General features: G+C 38.5%; 1 protein-coding gene across 3 annotated transcripts in view; it reads right to left on the bottom strand.

Moving 5' to 3' along the window:
• The window catches only part of LOC105451240 (neurexin-1), a 214553-nt gene that overhangs the window by 100673 nt on the left and 87436 nt on the right, over nt 1-26444 (bottom strand). For all 3 annotated transcript variants that reach the window (XM_011691576.1, XM_011691577.1, XM_011691578.1), the window contains exon 3: nt 21651-21792. In XM_011691576.1, the coding sequence (XP_011689878.1) occupies nt 21651-21792 (142 nt within the window). The remainder of the gene's footprint in view (nt 1-21650; nt 21793-26444) is intronic.

Genomic DNA, 26444 nt, shown 5'->3' with positions numbered 1-26444 from the left:
TCGCACAAGTTTGCGAATCACAGTAATAAGCGCCAAGAATCCCGACCCATCATCTCGGAGGCGACGCGCCTCTCGAGAAAAATCGACGCGGGCGGATTTATCGTGGCAATTCATTTCTAGCGCAGTTGAGCGAGCTGAAAGAGATACGAAGTGGTGGATATATAGTACAGGCAGGCGGCTCTCTCCCTTACGCGAAATCCGCCGGATGATTTGCGGCGGTAATGAACATTTCAATCGGTGCATTCGACCTCGCGCGGCGGCGCGATTTGGCGACGCGCCAGTGGCATTAAGCCCATCTTATGGTCTTTTTGCGCGACCGCGCGTTTACCTTTGTTTCGTCGCGATAACAATGAAAGATGGAAAATAACGGGAGGGGAACGCGTTCGCGTTCGCCGGTCTCTCACGAGCGGAATCTCGAAATCCGATTAAATGTTCTCCCCCCTCGAATCGAATAAAGAACGTCGGGACTTGTTTGTAGCACGGTGAATGACAGGGGAATCCGAAACAAGCCGATCTTGACACTTAACAAAAGAGACGAAAGAAGATTTCAAATACATGTAAAGCGTAAGAATACGCGTTCAACGCTCTTCTAGAATTTGCAAAAAACAATATTCTAATAGTCTCCACGTTATTTAATGAAATATTGTCATCAACATTATAAAATATTAATAAATAGTTTATTCCAAAAATAATTTAGTTTATGCTCCTCTGTGTTTCATTATAATATAACCATATTATAGATATATTCGATAATGTACGCGTTTAATGTGTACATTGCGACGCTTTTTAATGAAAATTTATCAAAGTCCGCTTCGATCGTTTACCGCGACAGGAGAGAAAACGCAATCGCCGCGTGTTTCTTTCGGGCTGTCCTGCAGGGATACAGCGCGTGCTGCCACGGCGGCCGTCCGCGCCGCCGCCGTCGCCGCCGCCGCCGTTGAGCTTACTTGGTCATTGTCTTCTGCGGGCGTATAGAGCGGCAGTTTAGCGGCAAGATTTATGGTAAGGGGAGAACGCGCGCGATTGATCGCGAGAGAGTGCGCCAGGTGCAGAATTACGCGGCACCCATTGCTGACTTCCTAATGAATGGCCGGCGATTAATACGGATTAGCGGAGGCGCGTGTATCGGCTGCGCTAAGGCGCACTTAGCCACGATTTATGCGCGACTTTGTCAACGTATTCTTCGATGCGCGATAAAAGATGCGAAACAAGGAGGTGTTAGTTGAGAAGCAAGAAGTTGCAGAATTTCCCGGACCGGCAGGAATAACGTCTTGCGCACGTGTGAGTCAATTCTGTGTACAGGAATGATGAAACTATGTTCTCTCTTTTTTTTCTCTTTCTTTTTTTCTCAAAACAGATGTTAAATTTAATATGACAAATTTTTCAACGAATTCGAAATAAATTTAGTTTCTTAACCAAAATCTTAAAGTATTAATTTTTCTTAACCAAGTAGGTCTTTAAGTATTAATTTCTTTTTGTAATTGTATTAAAACGTCTGAGAACAAGATTTCTTTTACAAGATCGTTTTGAAAATTTCCCAGACCGCGAGTATCGTTGGGAGAGCTGGCAATGTCTGTCGAGCGCAAAGTAGCATGGGCCCACGAAAGGTAATTACCATAAAACGCGGCATCTCGCGCGCGCATATTACCCTGCTTAGATAATTACGCGATATCCGGCAGATTGGTGTTGCCGGGGTTGGTTTTGCTCCATTGGGGATCATTTGGCACTCGGTGGCGTCTCAACTAAATCGATCGGCCGATTTCGCAGTATTCGCGCACATAACGCAAGCACCGGGTAATTAACATCAGCCGCGCGTAATTACTCCGCGAGTTAAGCATCCACGCTCGGTCTTTACGGGAATTAAATTTCCAAAGATGAAACAAGGAGTACGATGCAATTTGCAACAGAATAGAAAAACGATTCAAACCGTGTGACCTGCTACTTTCTATCAGTGATAAAAATACATGGAAATTTTGCATATTATTGTCGTATAAATGAGGCTGTAAATAATACAGATTTTATTACATCGTAAAATTAAGCCTATGGCCTATTTATCATATTTATTTCTTCTTGTTTGTCAAGTACTGAATCATATTTAATCTGAAAAGAAAAAAAGAGGAAGCGAGATCTTTTCCAATCGATCAAAATTTGTTTTAAAGACGAAAAAAAATACGCTAAAAGAGGAAGGCAGAAGAAAAAGGAAGGAAAAGAAGAAAAAATAATATATTCCTAACGTCTAATGGCTTACATCGTCGGTAGAAATATCAATATCAGAAGAGAGGAAGACGGAAATATCTTTTCTTTACTCGATAACACTGACGAAGAAAAATAACTGGGAAAATACCGATATCAATGCATTACAAGATATCAATGTTACATAACGACTGTAATGTTGTCAAATATTTAAAATTTTCTTCAAAAACAATTTTTGTACTCTAATTTTTAATTTCAAATATTAAAGCAATAATGGCTTAATAGTGAATTACTATATCTACTATATCTGCTACTATATCTGCTAAATAACTCGTAAATATTTAAAAATATATAATATATAAAAATATTAATTATTTGGAAGTAACTCAAATAATATTATCTTTTTACACAATATATAATTCTTATAATTCATAATAATTCTTATGTGCTTTATAACATCAAATTATTTATAATGCTATATTTTGTTTGTATTTATTATTTATAATTTATTAGACTTATTTATAATTAAATTATTTATTAATTATTAATTTAATTATTTGTTTCTATTTAAAATTTTATTAGCGTTTAATAGTTGTAATCTATTTAAAATTAACAATTTGATATTCTTAATTTTCATCAAACAGTTAATTAATATGATTTAACGGTGCGGTGGAGGATTACAATCTTTATCAAAATACAAAAGGCAAACATTGTATTAGCTTAATCTAATATTCAACCAGCGTCCAAAAGGGAAAACCGTCTGTTTTTCTTGAGTAGCGGTAAGGCTCATTTGTTTAGCTTGAATTTCAGGAAACTTGTTGGCCGGAGTAAAATAAACCGTATCGAAGCTTAAACTCAAGGTAGTGGATGCGGAAGTATATGCAGGTTTAATAAATCTCGACGGCTCACGCGGATAAAAGCGTGCTAAGGACGTCGTCCGATTTATTTAGTTCCTGCACTTTCGAATCTTTCTACGTCGGTATTCTCCCTGCATTTAAAGGATTGCCGAGTTAATCCTCGCAAACAGTTTGCTGCACGAGAAACGCCTCCGGCGAAAGTAATTTGCAATCCTTCACCACAACGTAAATGCATATTAAAATATAAAATATTTAATAAACGAAGAGAGAGAGAGAGAGAGAGAGAGAGAGAGAGAGAGAGAGAGAGAGAGAGAGAGAGAGAATCTCGCGGCGGCATTTTCTACCGGTATCCACCTCATGAACCGGCTCGAGCTATCGTATTAGCATGTATATTGCGTCACGTCGGCGCGACACATGATGACATCGCTCACCGGAAACTACCAAGGTGGTACCGAGAGAGCCCGTCGTTTTACTATCGCACGCTCTGTTGCGGCCCGCGCGCGCTCCCGGGCGTCCTTAAATGCACGGCCATCCCTAGCCTCCCGACTTCAGCCCCGGTACGCCGTTTGAGAAAGGGATATCGTCGCTTCTCACCGCGAAACTTCGCGCGCGGAGACGTATGTCCCAAACTCCGGAGAGCGAGAAACGTGAAAATTGCATCCGTAGTGCATCCGGTCTGAATACCCCGCCACGTCGCGTTTTAATCCCGTAAGGATTTTGCAAAACGCTTGACATCGCAAACTGCATATGCAGGATGCAATCCCACAAGTCGTTGATCCGTCCCGTTCAGGAATTTTTAACAATAGCATCATCATGTATCGAAAAAGGAAGAAAGGAAAGAAAAATGTAGATTGCAATACACTTTGTCACAATAATCAGAATCGTTTTGTAACAATTTCGTTTTAAGCAATATGCATATAAAGTAGGTATATAATTTCTATATATATTCACTATATACTCGTATTATCAGTTTTACAACAAAAATGTAAGAATTGTATGCAATAATGTGTACAACTTTTAAAGTAAATTTCACGTATTACAACGACCAACGTATGTAGAAGAAGTTCCTAAAAAAAAAAACTTTTTCTTTCCACCAGCACAACGGTGGAAGAAAATTCACATTCCGCATTCGAACGCGTCCGGGCGCGACGATGGGGTTAAATAAGTCCTCGGCGTCGGGACAAAGTGCGAGAACAAGTTATTAGGGTAAGGCGACGCGGCGGAACACCAATTCCACGCATGAGCGCGTGACGAGAGGTTGTTGCGTCGCGCAACACATTCGTCGACACGGAGAGAGAGAGAGAGAAAGAGAGAGAGAGAGAGAGAGAGAGAGAGAGAAACGCGATGGAAATTACCGCAGTCGTGGGTACCCTTGGCGCGCGAATCCGGACAATTGTGCGCCCAAGAGCTTAGCACGGGACTCCCGGGCTATATCGAGTTTCTGTGAGTGGCGGGAGAGACTCCCTTCAGTCCGTTCCCGGCGCATTCGTCATGACCGCGCGAGGAGAATGGCCGGTAGGGGGGAAGGGGTTGCACTCTTGCATAACAGACGCGCGCGCGGCCAGAGACTTTCAAGGCTCGATCCCGCGAGAGGACGCGGTCGAATCGAAATTCTGGGCTCGTCCGCAAGAACTCTCCCAGGACAACTTGGAGCACGTGACGCGAATCTCAACCGAGGCTCAACACAACTCAATATTTGTCACTTCCCTTATAAAATCAAACTAATTTTTAACGGATTTGTCTCCCGCGAAAAGTCAAAATTTTTCTAATAATTTCTTCCTATATAGAAAGAGAGAGAGAAACAGGCTCGGGCCCTCGTTGCTACTTTAAAACCGCCATGAGCGACGCGCGCTGCAAGCATTAATCAAATATTGCGTGTATATACAACTGTCAATAAAGGGTAAATTCATGTAAACACGAATTTAGCCAGCTGCGCAAATGTTGAAGCGCACGTTTCGCAATGTCCTTCGGCAATTAATGAGTAATCAAATCAAAGCACTGGATTCTCTGTTTAAGACAACTGATTAGTGTGATCATCGTCTCGTACGTCTCTTAATTAAATCGTAAATATCTTGAAAAATTGCTTGTAAAATATAGACGTTGCGACGTTTCATTTTGTAGATATCAATTCGCGATACTCATCGACGTGGACCGTATATTTTTAATGTCTCAATAAAGTGCAATTTTCGTTGTGACTTATCAGCCTTTTACGGTCTGCTAGAAAATACGGGAATATCTCGTATGTATACTATACGCGCGCGCGACAGTAAAGAGTATAAGCAGCCAATAAAGGTAAACAAGCCCCACGATACCTTACGGGTGGCTGGTCATTTTCACGTCGAGAAGCTCTTTCTCGAGGGAGGGAAAATGGTTGAATCCAGACGTCTGGATATAAAATTACGTAAGTGCCCCGGCCACTCGACGCGATCGAAGGCCATCTATCGAATAATGCCTGTCACCGGCCGCGTGATGGAATATTACGAAAGTTTCTACGAAGCGGAAGCTAGCTAGCCCGATTTATACCGCGAGCCTATAAAACTCCTGCGACAAGGATCTCTTTGGGTGTTGTAGCACGAAATCCGCGCACGCGGCACCTTCGGGCAAGCCATTTAACTTTTTCGAGACTTGCGAATTTTTTTGTTCAGAATTTTTCTTATAAAATCGAACATCAACGAATTCAAACATGAAAAAATATTATGGACAGAATACATCGAAAATATTTTTATTATTATATTAGAAACATATTCAGAATATTTCACAATAAAATATTTTTAACAGTAAATTCCTTGACCAATTTCGGAAATCGCTCAAATTTTCCTTAGAAAAAATGTTAAAGTATAAAGCAAATATTATTTTCAAAACATTATACATATAATTCCATTAGCAACATTAATTTTTATTTTTGTATTTCTCGCCTAAATTTAAAAAAATAGATTAAAATTGATTTTATTATAGATAATATGAGAGGGAAAAGAGAGCGAAATACGGCGGAAAAAATCGTTTCGTCTTGTTAAATAATTTCCAAGTCTAAATACCATAAAGTCGAAACGACGGGTATATGCAGTATTGCGGCGACCTATTTAATAAATTTTTGCAGCACGATAAAAGCGGCATTAACGCTGTCGTTCGATCTCATGCTCGACGTTGTCGTCGTCCCCGCGGGATTAGCCGAGTAATCTCTCGAAGAGCCTCGAGGAGTAACGAGATCCCTCGGGAAACGACACAGACTTTTTCTCATCTCAGGAGTAGTGCATCCTGTGACGCCACCTCGCTGAAATTCGTTGTTCTCTTTTCCGCACGTGAGACGCTTGCATTTCCAAGGAGCGAAGCGTCGGAATAAAGCGTCGCTCGTTTTCGAAACATAAGTGTGCGAAACGAGAGAAGAGTGAAAACTTTTCGCGCGAAATTGTTGTGATGAAATACCGAACATACACACACACAGTTTTGCTTAATGAAATTGATAACGAGAAACGGCGATAACTGTCATCAATCAACAAACGGCACAATTATTTACCTCGAATTGTTTATTGTTACCAAAAAAAAAAAAATCGAAAGAAGTAACATCAGTAGAACACAAACGAAGGTGCGAATAAATATTTTGGTCGAAATTGAAAGGCCGATATACATATAATATAAAAATATTTTGATTTATATTTCATATCATATTTTCAGTGTGTCGCGAGCACTGTAACATATAGAGGAGAATTTATAGAGATTTTTTTAAATGTAAAAATATAATAAAAAAACTATGAACTTTTCAATGTAAATATTTTGAATGGTTGTAGCCAACATCATAAATCATTTTAACAGAATTTTAAACAAAAAATGATATTATTACTTGTCATATTAGCTTTCGTAAATTGTGAACAATAAAAATCTCTCTCTCTCTCTCTCACACACACACACACACACACACACACACACACACACACACACACACACACACACACACACACACACACACACACACGCACGCACGCACGCACGCACGCACGCACACACGCGCACGCACACACACAGCAATCGCTCGGAGTAAATTATTTTCAGACTGTATCAAAGCAGTTGAGTTACCTATATTATGTTTAATATAAATCAACAATATAATACAAATAAACAAATTTATTATTTGAAAATGATTTTCATTGATTATATACATACAGATTTCTGATGCACAATAGGAATATATCTTTTAGTTTTTCAATATTATTTTTTCATTTAATGTTATTAACCTTTGTTTGCAATTTTTAAAAAACTTAACACCACTAATAATTGTTTACTAATAATGTCATGTAATTATATTTATTAGATCATTTTGTTTTAACACTTTCATTGAGAAAAAATTATTTCACGTTTGTGAAATCTATCGTAACATCCCACCATTAAAAAAAGTTTGATAATTAAGTACTAATTGATTGCCCTAGTCTCAAATGTATTGCTCCTATACCTGTTCACAGGAAATAAATATCAAAAGTACCTACAGATGGTGATTTCAAGACTAGCACGACTACCCACTTTTAAAAAACATGTAAATTTACATGTACATGGGTACTGTAAACAAAAAAAAAACAGATATACTAAATTTTTTTGTTAACTTTTTGCTCTAGCATAACGTGATGATAACGTGAAATCAGCATTTCCACTTTTGATATTTATTTCCTGTGAACGGAGAAACGCAATAAATTCGACATTAGGTCAAATAAATTAATAATAAATTATGTATATAGTTAGTTATGATATTTGAACTTTCTCTTCATGATGAGGATGTTCAGTTGACAAATGTAATTATTTCAATTTTCGATAAGGATTATGATTCTCTTTACCGAATGCGTATGAATTATCGAATATTTTGTATAATCTGCTACTCGACACGTATAATACTATACGTTGTGCATACACGCATAAGACTACATACACAATGCTGAAAATTCGGTCAGGTATACATGTTTACGGCCGTTAATTATCGCGGCTGTTTAATAATTTTGCTTACTGCGTGCCTCTCTCGTATCACCAAATGCCAGAGTTTTCTCGAACGAACGGTCGTCCGTTCCATAAATATGGATTACTTATCGCGCGGCAGTTATTGCAAGCAACTCGTTTATAGCCAGAAGTGGGAGCCGAAAAAACGCGATCCTCTTCGCAGCGTTCTCTTTGTATCGTTGCAGCAGGAAAATTGCAATCGTCAGACCGTTCGTGTAAAACTGGCCTAAGCCCCAAAATTTAATAAAACCGTTTTTCTCACTGGTCTCAAACGCTCCCGACCGGTGACCCATTTGATACGGCGGACGCAAAGTGACCTAGGCCGTCAAATGTATAATAAAAAAAAGTCCACGCTAAAACTCTCGTCTGCTTGGGAAAAAACATGGACGAGTCCTTCTTTGCCGAAAGGAATCGCAAATTAAGCTCGTAAACCGACAAGAAGGTACGCGCGTTTCGTTTATATTTTAATATAAAACATATTTCAGACGTGCTGGACGAATCCCCCATCTCTCATTTGAATTCTTTGACTTGTTAATAAGTCGAATATTTCTTTTAGCGAAACGAAAGCCATTATATTTGAATTTATAAAACGAGCTTTCAATTTAATTAAATATCTTCAATTTTCAAATTATGTAAATTTGTTTAATAATAAAATCCGCTTGAAATTTAATACAGAATGAGTTTTTGTTATCTGTTTGGTTTTCTGAAGCTTGGTTACATCAGAAAGGTCACTTGAAAGCTGTTATCGATGTCTCGATGTTTACCCATCAATATTATCGTTTATTTATTTATATTTATTTTTAAATAAAAAAAATGTGCGTTTAATGATTATTACTATACAGCTTGTATATATTTAACAAATATATGTTATGTGAAGTAACTACCCCTTGTTTTATTTTGATGTAATTGTGTTTAGTGGAATACGTTATCTTGCTATACGTTACAATTTATACAATTTTTTTGTATAATATAGTTTGATTGATTTCGATTTAATTAACATCTATCGAAGATCACTGTTTACTCGATTTACCTATCCACTTTATTACAACTACGGCACACATTTCGCCGGAGTTCTTTTAACTTTCATTAAACTACCGTTATAACACGAACTAACGCAATTCGAACTTATAAAATTTGTTTTCCGACTTCCGGCGCTCATTAATAATTAACGGAATGATAGACGACGAGTGCATTAATGAATTATATATCGCCCTAACACAGTTTTAGCACGGAGCCGAGGCGTTAAGGAATTAAGGATCGGGTAAAGTTCGTCGCGAGTTTGCCGCACTGGAGACCATAATTCTTCGCAACCGGAACGTACGAGTAATTGCTCCAAGTCCCTTCTCACCTTATTTTCCTCGTCGTCGCCCCGTCTCGTCCTGACGACTCGAAGGATCTTAAAACATCCGCGCATACTTTAACACCGGCGTCGTCCGTTTCGCGGCGCGGCGTGTAATTTAAATATTCAGAATGTTTCTAAATCTCATTAATTTCTTTTGGTACGGAATCGATTTCAATCACCCTTTCAAAAGGTACCTTGACTTACGGTTCTACGAGTAATCGAAAATAAGAGGTTTCTAGAGTGAAATAAATTTCAGAGGGGGAAAAAAAGAATAAAAGGACAAGCACTTGTATCGTGTACTGCAGCGTTCGCAAGAACTTCGAGATAACCAAGGAATACGATGTCTAAAACTTAAAGGGAAGATCTCTTCGTGCCTCGTCGGACGCGAGACGTTGGAAGGTTCGTTCCCCCCGGGAGATCTCGCCGCGGCGGCGGCGGCGGGGTCGGCGGCGGCGTGGAGAGATGCGGCGCACGAAGCCGCGCGCGAAAAACTTAATTAGCGTCTCTTGCCTCGTAGTTGCGTCGGATATCTGCTAACAACGCGACAAAACGGCCGTTCATAATCCACGAGGACGGGAGCCTCGCCTTCCTACGCGATCCCTCGCGCGTCGCAATTACCTTCTACCACGGTGAGCGACCGCCGCCGCCGCCGCCGCCGCCGCGCCGCGGCATAAATCCGGCGCAGAGAGAATATTACCTTCTCCTCCCCGGTGTGCTGCAGCCACGAAGAGAGCTTTAACTCCGACTATCGTCGAAGGCCCTCCCGCGTCCCCTGCTTATCATCCCTCGCCCCTCCTCCCCCCGTCTCTATATACCGATGCAACGGTATCCAACTATTTCCTGACGGGCTTTTTGCTCGCCCCGAGACGAGATGCCGTTGGAAAATGGATTTTCCGACCGGACGCGGATAACTCTTTGTCGGTGATACCGTGGGCGACGACGGGGCGATCCGTGGAGAGCCGCCAAGGGGCGCGGTGAAGCGTAATCCGTGTTATTAACCCCCGGTAAGGTCGAGAGGGCCGCTCCACGTGACGCCGCGCCCGCGGTTGCATTCAACAGAGACGAATACTTATGACGTACGACCGGTGTACATCCGGCGCGATAACTTCTACCGCGGTGGACCGAGAGATATTATTCGCAAGCGAGAACGGGTGGTATTCGCTTGCGAATAATATCTTTTCGTATTTACGTTAGAGATCTCAAACGTTTCTTCACCAGAAGAAGGAGGTATATGAAATCGCTCGCGCGATTTTTGTCGAGTATGGCTTTTTAATCCTCCCCCCTCCCCCCCCCCCGTGGGCAATTTTCACTTGCTCCGCTATACAGACTCGTTTTTTTTGCTCTCCTCAATCGCAAAATAAACTTTCTGGATGTGGATACCTTGTGGTAGTTGCGGTACTTGCGAGTCATTAATTGTAATATCGGATTTCGGATACTCCCGAGTAGCCGGGGTTGTACGCGAGCCTAATTCTGCGCGGGATATAACCGGGCGGACAAGAGCGGTATGCATTGTTACTTCACAAGGTATGCGGATTAGCGACTAAACACTGTTGACGCAGAACCGCTATTGATACGAAGGGGGTCAGGCCGACCTAGCCTCGCACAAACTGCCGTTCGATTCACACCGTCGTCTATCCGTTTGTTTACCGCATGCTCCGCTGCACGACTCACGGAATGTTCCTGGTGATTTACGCGATTTCGCCGTTGATTTCCGCGCTTCCGAGGGGCTTGCTATCGCGATTGAGGCTGCACCGGCGGGAATTTAACGATCTACTAACGCGATGAATTCCTCCTTTCCATTTTGTTTCGATATATAGCGGTCAAAAAGTACATTGCCGCGAGTAATAAAGGATGATGCCCGATACGTATATTCGTAAAATCTGTTCATAAAGAACATTCATTAGTCGTAAATATAAATATTTTATTTATACCGCAATGCCCATGAAGCAATCAATTTTTGCTCGTAAATAACGATTGCTATAAATAATTATACAGATAATATTCATTATTCATATAATTTTATTCATTTATTCAGATATAATTTTATACATTCGAGACCATCCGAGAGGAAAAAATACGTATTACAACTATATTCCAATATTTTTTTTATATACATATACACGGAAAGAATGATTTTGTTGAAAGGCCTAAAAATTTTGCTAAAAACAGATCTGAAAATAATTGTTTATTAAATCATAAAATAATTTGTTTGAATGTTAAAATTGATAAGCATTGCTATAAAACGTTTCGATATTCTATCAATCATTTTGACTTTCGCACAAAATTATTTTTAGTTCTGGATTCAGCAAAATTGTTCTTTCCGTGTAGAAGATTTCCTATAATGCGCAGTGAAATATTTAAACAACATATTTCACAAATCATTAATTAAAATCGTGATGCAAAAACCGGAGTCACAATTAATATATGTATGTATACTGATCTTCGCAGAAGTCTAGATTAAAATAATCTAAGTGGCAAGGGTGTGTTGCAAATGAAACATTTTGAAAATGTATATATTTCATTATTATTAAAAACGTTACACATTAAATATTATATAAATATTTCATTAAATGTCCCGTATATATTTCTCTTGAAATATCGAAAATTAGAAATTTACAATTGTAATTAAATATTTCATACGCATTTCATTTTGCAAACTGATGTTAAAATAGATCTGGATAATGAGTGTATTCCTGCACGCTCGTTGCATGCAGGAGAAAAAAAAACGATCGACTCTGAAAAGTAACAAGTGAAACACTTACCAATGTCGATCCGCTGCCCGCGCATGATGCCTCCCAGGGCCTGCTCCCTTTCCTCGGCGTCGTCATTCGAAGCACTCACTCGCTAGGCGAAGTTAAATATACGCGGCTAATTACGATCGCGCGTTTCACTTTTCACGGCGCTCCCCGCATTAATTGCGACGCGCGCGCACTTTGCTACACATATTATGCTGGAAGAATAACGCGAGAAAAGTTACGAGCGCGCCAAGTTTACGATGGAACGAGATTACGCGTACGAGACGCGCGACGTTTCGCGAGTGACGCGGATGAATTAATGGCAGCGTCGCGTCGCGCGCGACTCGCGCGGTCAACTTCGCTTCTCTCGCGCCTTTCGCGTGTGTTAACATTTTGCTAGCTACACTTTCTCTCTCTCTCTCTCTCTCTCTCTCTCTCATTATCAAATTAACGTTCCGAACAATTGTTTGATCTCGCTCGGTCTCGTATATCACGAGAGGTGTATGAAATTAATGCGCGAATCGAAATTAAAAACAAATACCCGCATGAAATACAATACGAAAAAATACGAGATTGCTGATTTCTCACGGGATGGATTCCGACCGAACGAAATCTCGCGATGTTACACGCTTCGACGAATAATACCGATGTAACCGAATGCCGAATTTATGCTGCGCGGCTAATGAATATCGAAACACGGGATTGAAATCACGTTACGTACTAATTAGACACGCGTGTCCGCTGCTGCGTCGCGATGCCAATGCTGCCACTCGGAAACGATCCACTTTCGTGAGCTTGCGATATATTTGATCGATGATCGATCGAAAGACACGTACGTCTCGACTGCGATTGATCGATTCGATTACTGTTCATAAATTTTACTGCAAATCTTATGTCCTGTCAGTCTTAAGCCCTATCAGACTAAAGATTGAGATTGAATTGAGATTTAACTAATTAGAAGAAAGAAAACCAATCTCAAATTTAAGTAAACTTTGTTTTGATTGGTCAAATTCCATTCCAATCTCAATCTTTATAGTCTGAAGGTGCCTTTTCATACTGACGCTCGACGCTCATTTTTAGCGTCAAATCAGATCAAAATTGATGCTTGGTATTATGTCAATTTTGATCATGCGATCTGTTTTGACGCTAAAAATGAGCGTCAGCATGAAATCGTACCTTGAATCTTGATACGGGCTTTATACCGCGTGGCTCTTAACATTCTTAACAATAATGCTCTCGACAATGCTTCAGATTTTCGCAAAATACTGCGCGAGACAATTTATTCATCGACACGCAGCTCGAGACGCGGAGAACGATGTTGCCCGACACGCGTAATATATTTCGTAACTAAATTGTATTCTATAGATTCTAGGTATTTCAGCGGGGCGCGTCGAGTAGCGTCCCTAGATTAGTCTATGTATAGGGACATTGGTGTCCCTAGATTCCCTAAAAGATACGGACACTATATAAGTCACTAATGTCACTATATGTACGCGCGACGCCGCGACGCGCGATGTCCGGCGTGCGGCGCGTTATTATTTGTTTACGTTGCCGGCGACGGGCGGCCTAAGGTTATTCGCAGGTGTAAACAGTGCCGCGTTGTTTCTCATTCTTCGCGTCTTACAATCATTCGCTCGACACGGTCGTCGTTGCGAGTACCGGACAGATTCAACGTTACGACTCTCGCGGTTAACAGCTATCGCGTCGGTAACTGTGTTCGTTCAAGCAGATTTGGCACGTATTCGTCATCGTAGAAACCGATCGACCGTGTGTCGGGCATTTTCGTTATCTTCTCGCGCCTACGTTCAGCTATATATATATCTCTCTCTCTCCTGAGTTTCCCCGTTGATAAGCGTAATTCGCCCGATATACTTTCGAAGCGCGCGGATTAATCCGCGAATTGCTCGGCTCGAGGGGCTTAAGTAATGGAAAGCCATAATATAATACATCGATTGTTTAATGGCACACGTAATTTAGCGGGATTTAGCGCGATTAGAATATGCATATCGCGCGCGCATCATTAATTGTATCTCGTATAATTCTCGGGCCGACGATGATCGATATTCTCGATATACTCGATATACCTCGATCCGAACTGTTAGCCTATAACCTATAACCCAATTCGCGCGGCGTCGCGCAAAGTTGTCGTGTGAGAGACTTTCGCACTTCCCGCATCACTTTAACGCACAGCGTCGCGCGGAGTGCGGATCGATCGGAGTCGCGTCGTTACTGCCTGCCTTTAATTAGTGAGTAACCCCGTCGGGATTAATCCCGCGTTCCAATGTTTGTCAGCCAAACGGCATAAATACGGCATTAATATGCCAGCGTGCGATTTGTTATGGCGTGTATATTTCGCGTGAGATTTCGTCCGATCGCGATTCCTGGTCGCGCGGCCGCGGTCGGTATAATTACATTTCCAGAAGCCGCGTGCTCGCCTCTCTTGATCCCTTCGCTTTACACCCCCGTATCGGCCGTATCAATATATTATCTCGCGGTACGATAATCTCGGCTAGGCGCAACGCAGCATAGCATGCGCCGTTCGTCGCTCATAAAATAATTCGGAAGGAACGGCCGAACAGCTGTTCGGAGCGAAGCTGCAAAGTTATTGGCGCCGCGAACTCTCGTTAGTTCGGAGATTCGGGCTATGTCGCGCGACCATTCGCGAAACGTCGCGAGTTTCGAGCGGATCGCAGCGCTTCTTCGTATGTTACGTACAAACATACTATATGCACTTTCGGATCTTCTCTACGTCGCGAGGTGATAAAACGCGCGCGCGCGATTAACGAGAGTGCCGTAGCAAGGTGTCGCGTGATCGTCACGTTCCGCAATCAACGCGCGCGAGATGAGTAATTAATCATGTTCCCGCGAGTGTTGTGCCGAATGCGACGAGGGAATCTGAGAGGTGGCCTGGGGAACATCGGCGGCGGCGGAGCAACCTGCAGCTGATGGTAATTATATGATTTTAATACGTGTATTTATTCGGTTATTCATTCATTGTGTCGCCTACAAAATTTCCGATTCGTTTCCGCGATGATCAATTCGTTTCATCTTCTGCGCGCCTTCATAGCTCTTTTGAACAATTTAAGTAAAATATTGAATAAAATATTTATATAAATTTGTATATACTCTATATGAAAAATACATACAATTTTTCAAAAAAGTTATATAATTATTAGGCATCTATTTGTAACATTAAATGTTTTTGAAAAATGAATATCTCTGAACAAATATCTTTGAAATTAACTAATTAAATAATTTGAAAAATAAATAAAAAATCAGTAATTATTAATTCGAATTATTTGGGACGCAGTTTGCAATTTTAATCCAGATGTATTTGTAATTTATAGGTCAACGTACGTGTTACAACTTCGCTGCGCATCAGATTTGTGAGTTTTTAAATTGTCTTTTATTACAAATTGGGATAATGTATTTATGTAACAAAATATGCTGGATATATATTTAATATTTTATTCTTACATTTTACGTAATATGTTAGTATATTTAAAAAAGAATTATAAATTAAAATTAAATTGAAGGGCATAAAAGAGAGAATATTATATTACATATTATAGATAGTTATAACATAGATTCATTGTCATAAATGGGTTAGGGCAGATTAGCATTAACATTTAATCCTGGAATATATACAACTGTCAGTCTATTGTGCATGCAAGAATGCACACATTCGGAGCTCATGAAGCTTATTATTATCGATATATCTTTTGAATCAGTTTAATCGGTTCGTTATTCATTGGCATTAATTAATTAAAGTTTCGATTTAATTAAAGTTTATTAGTTGAATTAATAGATTATTACTTAGACAAATATATACATACACGGAAAGAACAATTTTGCTGAATCCAGATCTGAAAATAATTTTTCAATAATCAAAATAATCTTTTGCGAAAGTCAAAATGATTGCTAGAATATCAAAACGTTTTATAGCAATGCTTATCAGTTTTAACATTCCAACAAATTATTTTGATGATTTAATAAAAAATTATTTTCAGATCTGTTTTTAGCAAAATTTTTAGATCTTTCAACAAAATCGTTCTTTCCGTGTAGAAAAATAAATGAAAAATAAATAAAATAAGATTATGACAAATAAAATATACTGAAAGTTAATCAGTTAGGTGTCAAGTATGTTAAAATATTTAATAATAAAATAAAAAATTTTAATGTATTATATTAAAATTAATTTTCTAAAATTGTATTGGCAGTAACAGAATATTTATTTTTAAATCAAATTAAATAATTTATTTTTAATATTAGAATTTATAAAGTATGTAAAGAACATGATTCAAACCGATAGTAACATTAGTTACTAGATACTTATTATTTGATTTGGATTTTGCATCAATAATTACATTAATTGCCAAATATTATCAACCATGATATTATGTATTGTATTACATTGTATTTTGAATATTATGTGACGAGGGTCCAAAATAGGAAATATTATATTACATAATAAACCGCATGAATACAAAAGTAATTGATTCTCGAGAAAAGTTCAATTTTTATATTGATATTTATATTAAAATGATATTATCTTGAAATAAAAGTAATAGCGTTAACTTTATATGTATATTAGTAATGTATTAATGATAAATAATTACTTGTGTTATTGATCATAATAAGATTTACCATTGAGAAATAGACTTGTGTGCAATGATTAATGATTAACAGGAAGAAATCAACGATTAACGAGTAGATATATATTTAATAATAAATTACTAAATGATTAAAAAATAAAACGTTCTCAACGATTAGCGAATGAATAATTGCGAATATTTTTGCACTTTGTTTATTTCCGTGGCTAAGTATTTGTTTGAGTAACGTCCTATCGTCTCGGCTATATTTTTCTTTCATTTTTTTTATTTCCATTTTCATTGTTAATGTTAGATACAGACGATGTTTATTCATTTTAATTGGCTCATATCGAATGTTTGTTATTGATTTTTATTCCTTCCGGCAGTTTTATTGTTATTCCATTCCAGATAAAGATACACAGTTACTTAAATACGTAAATTCGAAGGTAGGGTAGCGGATAAAAATTATGAAGTTTGATCATTACATTCATTACAAAAGAAATCTTATTTACATATTAAAGGATCTTTTGTTTCTGTAATGTACTAATGGAAACTACGGGTCTAATTTTACTTAAATAATTTTGATACAAATTCAGAGTGGAGCAATAAAATGCGCATCTTACCTAAATCAATTCTAAATATGGATAAATAACAACTAAGTGATTGTTGCGGTTATAAAACACATAAAATGACAATAAAAATAATTTAACTCTTAAATTATTGAAACAATTTCATTCATATTTCGAATGAAAACACATAATCACGCATAATAAAAACATGTAATTAAATATTTAAGATCGCGTTAGTGGTATTATTATTGGCATTATCGATTATATTTCATCTGCAAATTATACATTGTGCTATCGAATAAATTTGCATTTCAATTTCGCGTTAATAAAGAATCTATTCGGTTGTGCCCAAGGGGGTCTATGTATAGAAACACCTTAACTAGAGCTACGATCTACTGATTTACTCGTACTGATATCTCTCTACCACCGCCGCACCCACGTTATTGTGGATGCTTTGGTTTTGTAATTAGCGAGACTCACTGTAATCCCAAGCCCAGTAATCGCCAGCACCCGCCGTGGGCAGCATCGTGATCCACGTCTCTATATAAAAAACAGAAAGACAGAAAGAACGAAAGTAAAGAACCGAACCATGCATCGATCACTCGGCGTAAAGATCCTTATGCATTTTCTAAGAAAAGAAAGAGAAGGAAAAATTTACGGAGCTCTCCGGCTTCGGTAAATTTAAACGCTGAAAAACTTTCGCGCGATTGTTATAAAATTGCCTTCCTGTAGTGCGCGCGGGGCGGGGGGGAGGGGCAGTTCCACAAACGCGAATATCGAGTGTTAAACAACGAAGTTTCTCCGTGCGGAATGCCGCGCAAAGTTGAATCACTTTGTCCAGATAACGATTCGCCGCGAGCATAAACTCTCGATTATCCAGGTTGAAATAGATAATGCGAAACGAATGGTTTATCGTATCTTCGTTTTATATTCACTCGACGATTAGCTTCCCGACTGTCTGAATTACGTTTTTTTTTATTTTCTGAGGAAAATTTCAACATAATTTCGAATACTAATTAGTCAACGTACTTTACGCAATATCAATTATAGGCTTGCGATATCAAAGCTCTTTTTTCCTCCCTTCTTCTGTACACATCTTATGTATCCTTTCTTTTTTCTCGGCGCTGATAGCATTCAATTTTCCGCGATATTTGTTAAGAAATCCCTGGTAGACTGATTATTTTGACCCTAATAAATTCTGAACTTCCTTTTTCTTTGTGCTCCAGCCCTCGTTTCTAGCTTCGCTATTTTATCTTGCGCGTCTGTAACACTCTCATCCTTTCTCCGCCCACCCATTTCCTTCCTCCTTTTTCCTCCATTCGTTTCAACATGGTCATTAAGGCTGGAAAATTACATTATATCGCGTATAACGACTGCGCCTGTCAGGCACGACGAGGACAATCGCGCCTGCAAAAAGCTGTTAAGAGAGGAATTAAAATGAAATTGTCCTGGTTCCTTTTGCGCAGAGTCGTCTTTGAAGTTTCTTCTGGACTGGATGTCTCACAATCAGTAGCAACAAAAGATCCCGGCCGTGAGCTCGCAAAGATTTGCAATTATCAGTGAAGTAAACCTTTGAATAAACATTCCACGCTGCAGTTTTCGATAAAGGAAGATTGTTTATTCGGGGCATTGAAGAGACTCTTTTTTCCTATAGTGAACTCTCAACTGTTAATATCGTGAACTGCAGGTCCAATTTATTTAATATATTTGCTTGTTGTATCAAGTAATGAAAATCGAAGGAAATCGAATAATTTAAATATTGTTTAAAAGCGGAGATTTTTTCGATGCACTTTAAGGCTTTTCTCTGTCATTAAAAAGAATAATACGCGATAAAGTTTTATAATGTATAATTAATTGATCAATTAAAGCATGAATGATAATTTCGCATACTTACTCCTTAGTTATACGAGGCTGCTTATCGCTAAACGATTCTTGCAGTAACGTACATCATAAATATATCTTAAAACGCTATATCGTACATCTGTCATGCGCAGTAATGGAAAATCCGCTAGTAGTAAAATTACCACTAATGCACGCTCGAAAACGCTGTTGAAAACGAACAACACGAAAGCTCGAGAAAACGCAAAATTTTATCGCAGAGAGTAAATCGCAATTAAAGTAAATCCGGTATGTTGCTTATCCGCGGGAAATGTAATCTCACTTTTCACTATTAAATCTGTCGACTGCACGGCTTTCTGAATTTTGTAAGAAGGAAAAATCCACGTCTCGGGGACGCGTGTTGCAAATTATAACAATATTACATTTCTCTTTTCACTATAAAAAAAATAATATTTGTTGATAGAAAAGCATTGAAGAGTTTGAAGCCAGTTGTAATATTTGTAATCGAAATTCGTATTTCTGCGATATAAAACACGGAATTATATATATAATTCATTGCAATAACGTCACGAAAATTCATCCCGAAATAAATCCTTCCGATTCAGATTCCGGTCAGAATTCCAATACATCTCTATAACGCGGACGCTTAAAAATTTTCCATAAATTATTTACACCCAAAAAAAATATTCTATCCTTTAGCGGTACCCTCTTGACGTTAAAAGATTTTCCTCTTAATATTAAATAAACGTTTTAAAAAGATATTCTAAAATGTAGAGGAATATTGAATTACTACTGAGATATATATTTTAAAATGTAGAAGAATGTGGAATTACTATGAGAATTTATTCTTGATTATAGCGTATGGTCCATTTCTTTATAGAAAAATACGCGTTATAGCTGAGGAACATGCTTCATGTAAAACTTTTTTCTTAGAAGAAATGGAATTTCCCGCTTATAAGTAAAACATTTTTTTTGGGTGTAGAATTGATTTCAAACTCATCTTTCGTAACGATCTCTTTTAGCCACTTGGAATGACAAGAACAAATACGTAAACTTTCGCATTATACTTATTTCGCCATTCGCATTTGCGATTTTCAAGTCGCCTCCGCTAACGACTCCTTGTGCGCGCACCTCATTAACGGGGAAGAAGTCTGATTGTAATTATCGGTGAAACGTCTTGGAAACGACCCCACGGTTTCTCTAATTGCCAATGGCTTACGAGGGGGAAAAATCATTCTGGAACACACCCCCATCTCGCTTCTGCAGCTGTCGACAATTACGCCTCATTAGGCGACGCGCGTTCTCTCGCGAGTACGCGTATAAGAGTCAACGAGAAATGCACGCCCGTGTAGCGCTACGTCCATGCGGCATTTTGTCATTAAAGGCAACCAATCGATCGAGCGGAATATGAGAAAAGAGGATAAAAAGGCAACATACAGCCAAAGCAACCGCGTGATATCGTTTGCTATAACGGAATGTAAAGAAATGATGATGAATATTTGAAGGAAATCCTCCATTTTTGTTCACGTACTTTGAGTTATAGTGATTGATATTGAAATTTAATGGGACGCCAATCTGCGACGTTAAAATAAATTATCGGTCAATAAAAATCGAAGGACACTAAAATTGAAAGAATGCTGCGGATAGGTTGTAAATTAATGAAACGCAGATTGCTGTGAAGGTAATATCAAAACCACACAAAATCAATTTGTATGGGTAAATACCAGAGGTGAAATGAAATTGCAGCCTTGGTGGAAAATGTGGAGCACCTTTAATAAATTGTGGTGCGATTCCGACAGTTTAAAATTGTTCACAAACAAAAAATAATTCAACTCTCGTCATTTATAAATTATAATTATTAAAACATTTAAAATTTATTTTACTACAAAGCGTTTTAAATATTATCTAGGTCTTCTAATCTGTAAATAGTAGCTGGTTTAATCTTTCACGATTTATTTATTATTAGGTCTGTTTGTATGTTTGGTTAAATTTGTATAAACATACTAAATAGCTTGAAACGAATGCATTGCAGAATTATTTACATCTTTGTTTAATTAAATTGTATGTACACAAAAATAAGTTTGTGAAAAGGTGTTATACTTATTTCTGCTTCGCATCCTTAGATTTTGCCTTGATTCACCAGATTTTATACATCATTTTATTCTTATTGCGTAAGAATGGCGTAAGAAAAATTTATTTCTTTTTCCCCGTGTTCAGTAATTTTTTAGTATTTGAGTGTGCACAGATGCTCCTTCAATTATAAAAAGTATAACTTGCAAACGAGTAATAAAGATAGTTTAATTCACTTAGTGTCGCAATATTGTTAAATTAATTATTTTTAAATGTTGAGCACGAACACAAGCAACATGTATTAATATAATGTATTGTATTTAAAAAAATTAAAAAAGTTTAAACTTAACATCAATAAAGTTTTTTCCGCGAAATATAATCTAAATCTCTAACATAAAATATAATTAGTAATGTAAAGCTGTGTTTTTATTATAATTAGTTTAGACATTCAGAGTATTAAAAGTTAATTTACCAACCTTTCTCGCAGTATGCGCCTTCGTAATCGCCGGTGCGACACTCGCAGATCGGTCCGCTGTCCGTAGAAATGCAAATGCCACCGTGCTGACACGGATCGCGAGTCTCGCAAGCATCCGTCGTATTCGCCATATTGCGTAAACTCTGTAACAGTCATTTAAACCATTGACGTCAAAATGAATAATTATTTAATGCTTGGTTATCTAAATTATTAATATATAGAGCCGTTCGAATAATAATATAAAGATTTTTTCGTAATGAGATTTTTAATGAGCAGTGAAATTGTAATTTGAATTAGCAACTATATATGATATACGAGTGTCTCATTGAGAAAATATTTACATTGAATATTAAATAGAGAAATATTTCATTTCAAATTATATTTGCTACGTATAATTTAAAAAAAATTAATCGTATAAAAGATTTTTCCATAATTATATGACATTTGTAATTATACAGATTAGTAGATTAGTGCAAACATATTATAATTAAATTATAATGTGTAATGTAGTTAAATGTGAAAAATAAGAAATAGAAGAAAGAGCGGTCTCTTACTGTCCATTATCTAATTAAAAATGCTACGTCATATATTACAGGAAAACCGCATAGCAACTAAACTATAAATATACATTCATTAAAGACGTCTTATACAAATGCAAATACTCTCAAATTATTCCTATTATTGCGCGCTACGAATTTTCGCGTTGTATTATGCAGAAGACAGACTTTCTGGCGTGGATATATTAGCTGCAGAAATATAACTTCTTGACATGAATCCGAGAACGATTCGGTATGCGAGTACAGGGTGGGGAGAAATAATTTTTTTTTAATTTTCTATTTCACGCGATATTTGCCGCAGTATTTCAGCCATTTAAATAGTTAATAAATTGGGATGCATCTCGTTTTAAAGGTATTTGACACTTACTAATGATGTCTTTTTTTTTGCTATTCACATATAAAGTGCGATAAATACTTTTGAATATTTAAACTCCTTCGGTGACACTCTACGTGAAATTTTTATTCAAGCAGCGATGTTGCAAAAATCTCCCATTCCGTCTCTGGAAATAAATAATAGATGATATATTTGATGTGTTCGCTGGCAATATCGCTTGCAATATTCATCGTGATATTACGCAGCGACGAAAATTAAAGGGAAGGTAGAAAAATAACGTACTTTAGTTTGAAGAAGAGCTCCGCATTTTTTCAATTTACATTTATCTTTATTTCGCAACCTTATGCGCGCCGCTCTTCGGGGGCGACGAATAATAAACGAACGCGGTACGCGCCGCTGCGGTAAACATCTTTTTTTACGATTCATTTATCTTGACAGCGCACTTTCAGCACTGCAACTCACTTTGCACCGTGCGCCCGGTCGCGTTTTAAGTCGCGCAAACGAGATTTTTTTCACTCCCAGGAGCCGGCCGCAACCGACTTTTATGGATGCTCTTTGCACTAAGAATAAGCGGGACGTTGATCTTATTCTTGAAGTATTTCTTCTAACGTTGGTCCCAACTCGATTTGAGCCTGCAGAATTATATAGGAGGAATTCGCCGCGGATCACTTTGCCTCAATCAATATGTGACCTAATCCCGGAATGGACTGCCCGAGATTTACCGTAAATTTGATTATTCAGGACAATATAATTTTTACGATTCGTTTTCACATTTGGAAATTTATTATAGAAATATTTATTCGTATACAGAATATTTATTTTTAGCATTAAGAACTCTTTACAGTTGTCCATTTATCCGGTTTGTAATGTGAAAACTGCTATGTTTGAATACGCTTACATTATAGTTATTACATCAAAATTTATATTTGAAATAAATTGTTGAAATTGTTACGAATTTTGCGTTATTTTCTAGACATATAATGACGATTCTGTAGAAGAAAACGCTTTCGTGGCGATTAAAATATCCACAATTGTTTGCGCAAAGTTCATCGAATATTTCCGTTGAAGGATTAAGGGTCAGATAGAACATTCTTAATTTTCGCGAAAACAGCGTCGGGCTTGCGTCGAATGAATTTATCTTTGCGCAATGAGCGCCCGCAAATCCGGCCGATAAGACAACCACGAAGATCGTGATCCTCATCTCTCGCTCGCGATGCTAACTTTGCCGCCGGCAAAGTTCGCGGTACGTACCTGTTGGCCGGCGGATATAAATATTTGAACTTCCAGTCTCTCTCTCTCTCTCTCTCTCTCTCTCTCTCTCTCTCTCTCTCTCTCAAGGATGCAGTCGTAATTTCTATTCGCCGGGAAATCACTCGCACGTTTGCGGTTAAACTAACGGCTAACAGCTAAGTTCGTTGGATTATTCTTCTTCGAGGAAACGACGGCCTATATAAATTAGTCCAATTAATAGCGGACTTCCCTCAGCGGCTAACGAGTTATTAATACTCCTGCAGGGCTCGGCAAATTTTCTTCGACATTTTTTATCGACGGCCTGATCGCCGAAGGAATTTAGTCAGTGGGACGATGCTGCGGATGCACGTGTCGGGTCACGGGGTCAATCGCGTCGCCGTGCCCCTATTATTGCGGCCAGGTTGGGTTCGAGAGTTGGCAAATGGCCATCGCGGAATATGGAATAGTAATCTTAGCGATGACGCGAAACGAAAGGAGGCGATATGGGTTAACTCCGTCGTGCATAGAATATGTGAATGGCGGCATATGCAGTGAAGAGCTTGAACTTATTCCTTAATCACAGATTACCGAGGAGGATACGCGTATTAGCTTTGAATTCAGATATTGCCGTTTTTCGCGTAGGCGGTACATAGAATACTTTTGTGCAGTTTTGTAGGTATTAAAAAAACGCGCAATTCCATCTGAGTTAGTGCAGGTTTTCTTTTCAACGTTTGTAATACCGAGCACGTACGCTTTTAATATAGAAATTAAATTTCAAACTTAATTACACATAATGGTAGGTATAAAATGTCGAGAATAGAAAATTTACGTGAAAATTAAAGTGACCCTCCTTTTTAATATTTTTCTCAATTATTGCGAATTCGATTGAGTATCCATTTTGCTGTAAATAAACATTGATTGTGAAACTTTGTCTAAGTCACATTTGTTTCTGCGCAAGGTATAGAGGGGTAAAAAGACTTAGACTAATGAGTATAGACTGGCACGAATATGGCCACCAAGCCTGCTTAACGAGTCGACCGCATTAATCATATTGGACCATGCGGCGCAGAGGATTGTTAACGAGATTTCCTGCGAGAAAAGCTAATTGACGTCTAGTCGCGGCAAATTGCATTTTCGATATGACCCCGGCTTAGCCGTTCCTGGCCTTTCTGTAGTTAGTAAAATAACACGGTTCATTATTTCGGGGCTCTGGAAACTGACCGGATACATTAACTATATTATATTAATTGATCGTTTGTTTTAATTAAATGTATTCATTTTAATTTGTTGTGTTACAATAAAACATTAGTGAGCTGCAGCTAATAATATTAATTATATATATATATATCAAGATGAATTTTTATCTTGTAAAGGTAATAATAAAATAATAAATATAAATTGAGAATTTGTGTGATTAGAGAGAAACAAAGTTATTTTCAAAGCAATAATAGCATTTTCAAGCTTAAAAATAAGGACGTTCGGAATAGAAGAAAGAATTTTTGTGCGAAATCGTTTTTCACATAAATTCAAGAACTAAAAAAGATACAATTAAATTAAAGATTCAGATGATAATTTTCTAAATTTTGCCGTTACATGAATCAGCCTTCGCATTACTGCAGTTTCTTTTTTCGAGATTTCGGTTAACACAAATCAAACTTGTGCAATTTAGGGAGCACACATTACAGAAATTAATTAACTGCAATTAATCCAACGTGCACGACGGAATTCGGTAAAGACAAAAGCTGCATGATGTTTATGAACTATGCGCAGCATAGTTGTGTAAAGTATGTCTACCGCTATACCGGCCGCAGCGCGAGAGAAAATACTCGAATAAATCAAGCGATTTAATTTCGACGGGATTAAACGGCGCGCGATCGGCCCATCCTCGCCGTCAGGGCAAGTTTTCCATCCCGGCGTGTATAACGGTAAATCTACCGCGGTATACCTATATAGATTAGCGGGCCGTAAATTTGGATCTTCTTAAAACTGAGCGCGCCAATTACCTTTGTTCCTACAACGAATCGAAAATCTATCACTCTTAAAGAAACGTTATTACACACACCGCGCGCGTAGTCCCGTAAATTCTCCGCGTGTACGTGCTGCGTGCACGTGCGATTACCCTCCGCAAAGCGTTAAACGTGACTATCGCGCAACATGTATATAACACGTAAGACGCTGAGCGATTACGTATGCGTCGCCAGGAACGTTACAATTTTCGCGCGACACGAGTCATCCTGTCTCCGTGGATGCACCATCCCCAGGTGCAATGTGCATTCTTCCGACCGCAGAGCGTACCGCGAAATACGCCGGGGAACTCCACGGGGGCCGCAGCAACTCTGATAAAGTCGGAAGAAGGGGTCTTGTTACCCACCCCCTCCCACCCCCTCCCGCCTCGACCCGTCAGATTGTCGACAGAAACTCGGGCAATAAATAAGGCACCCTCTGCGCAACTCCACCGGCGAGCAACTGCATCGCACCGCGTGCACCAAGTCGGTGCGGCACAGCGAGCGAAACTGCGCCGTGCCAAAACTGCGCTATTTGGTTTTGAACCGCGAACACGGGGAATCCCGGACAACCCGTGCGGCCTCGGGGCATAAACCGGCGGAGATACAGAATAAGTTGCGCACGTCAAAGGGAACTCGTGCTCATTCCCTTCGCCAAAGTTCGCGGCGAG

Source organism: Wasmannia auropunctata, unplaced genomic scaffold (assembly GCF_000956235.1).
Source record: "Wasmannia auropunctata unplaced genomic scaffold, wasmannia.A_1.0 LD336053.1, whole genome shotgun sequence".
Classification (NCBI taxonomy): Eukaryota; Metazoa; Arthropoda; class Insecta; order Hymenoptera; family Formicidae; genus Wasmannia; species Wasmannia auropunctata.
The sequence above is the reverse complement of the archived record's forward strand: the minus strand, read 5'-3'. Positions and strand labels throughout refer to the sequence as shown.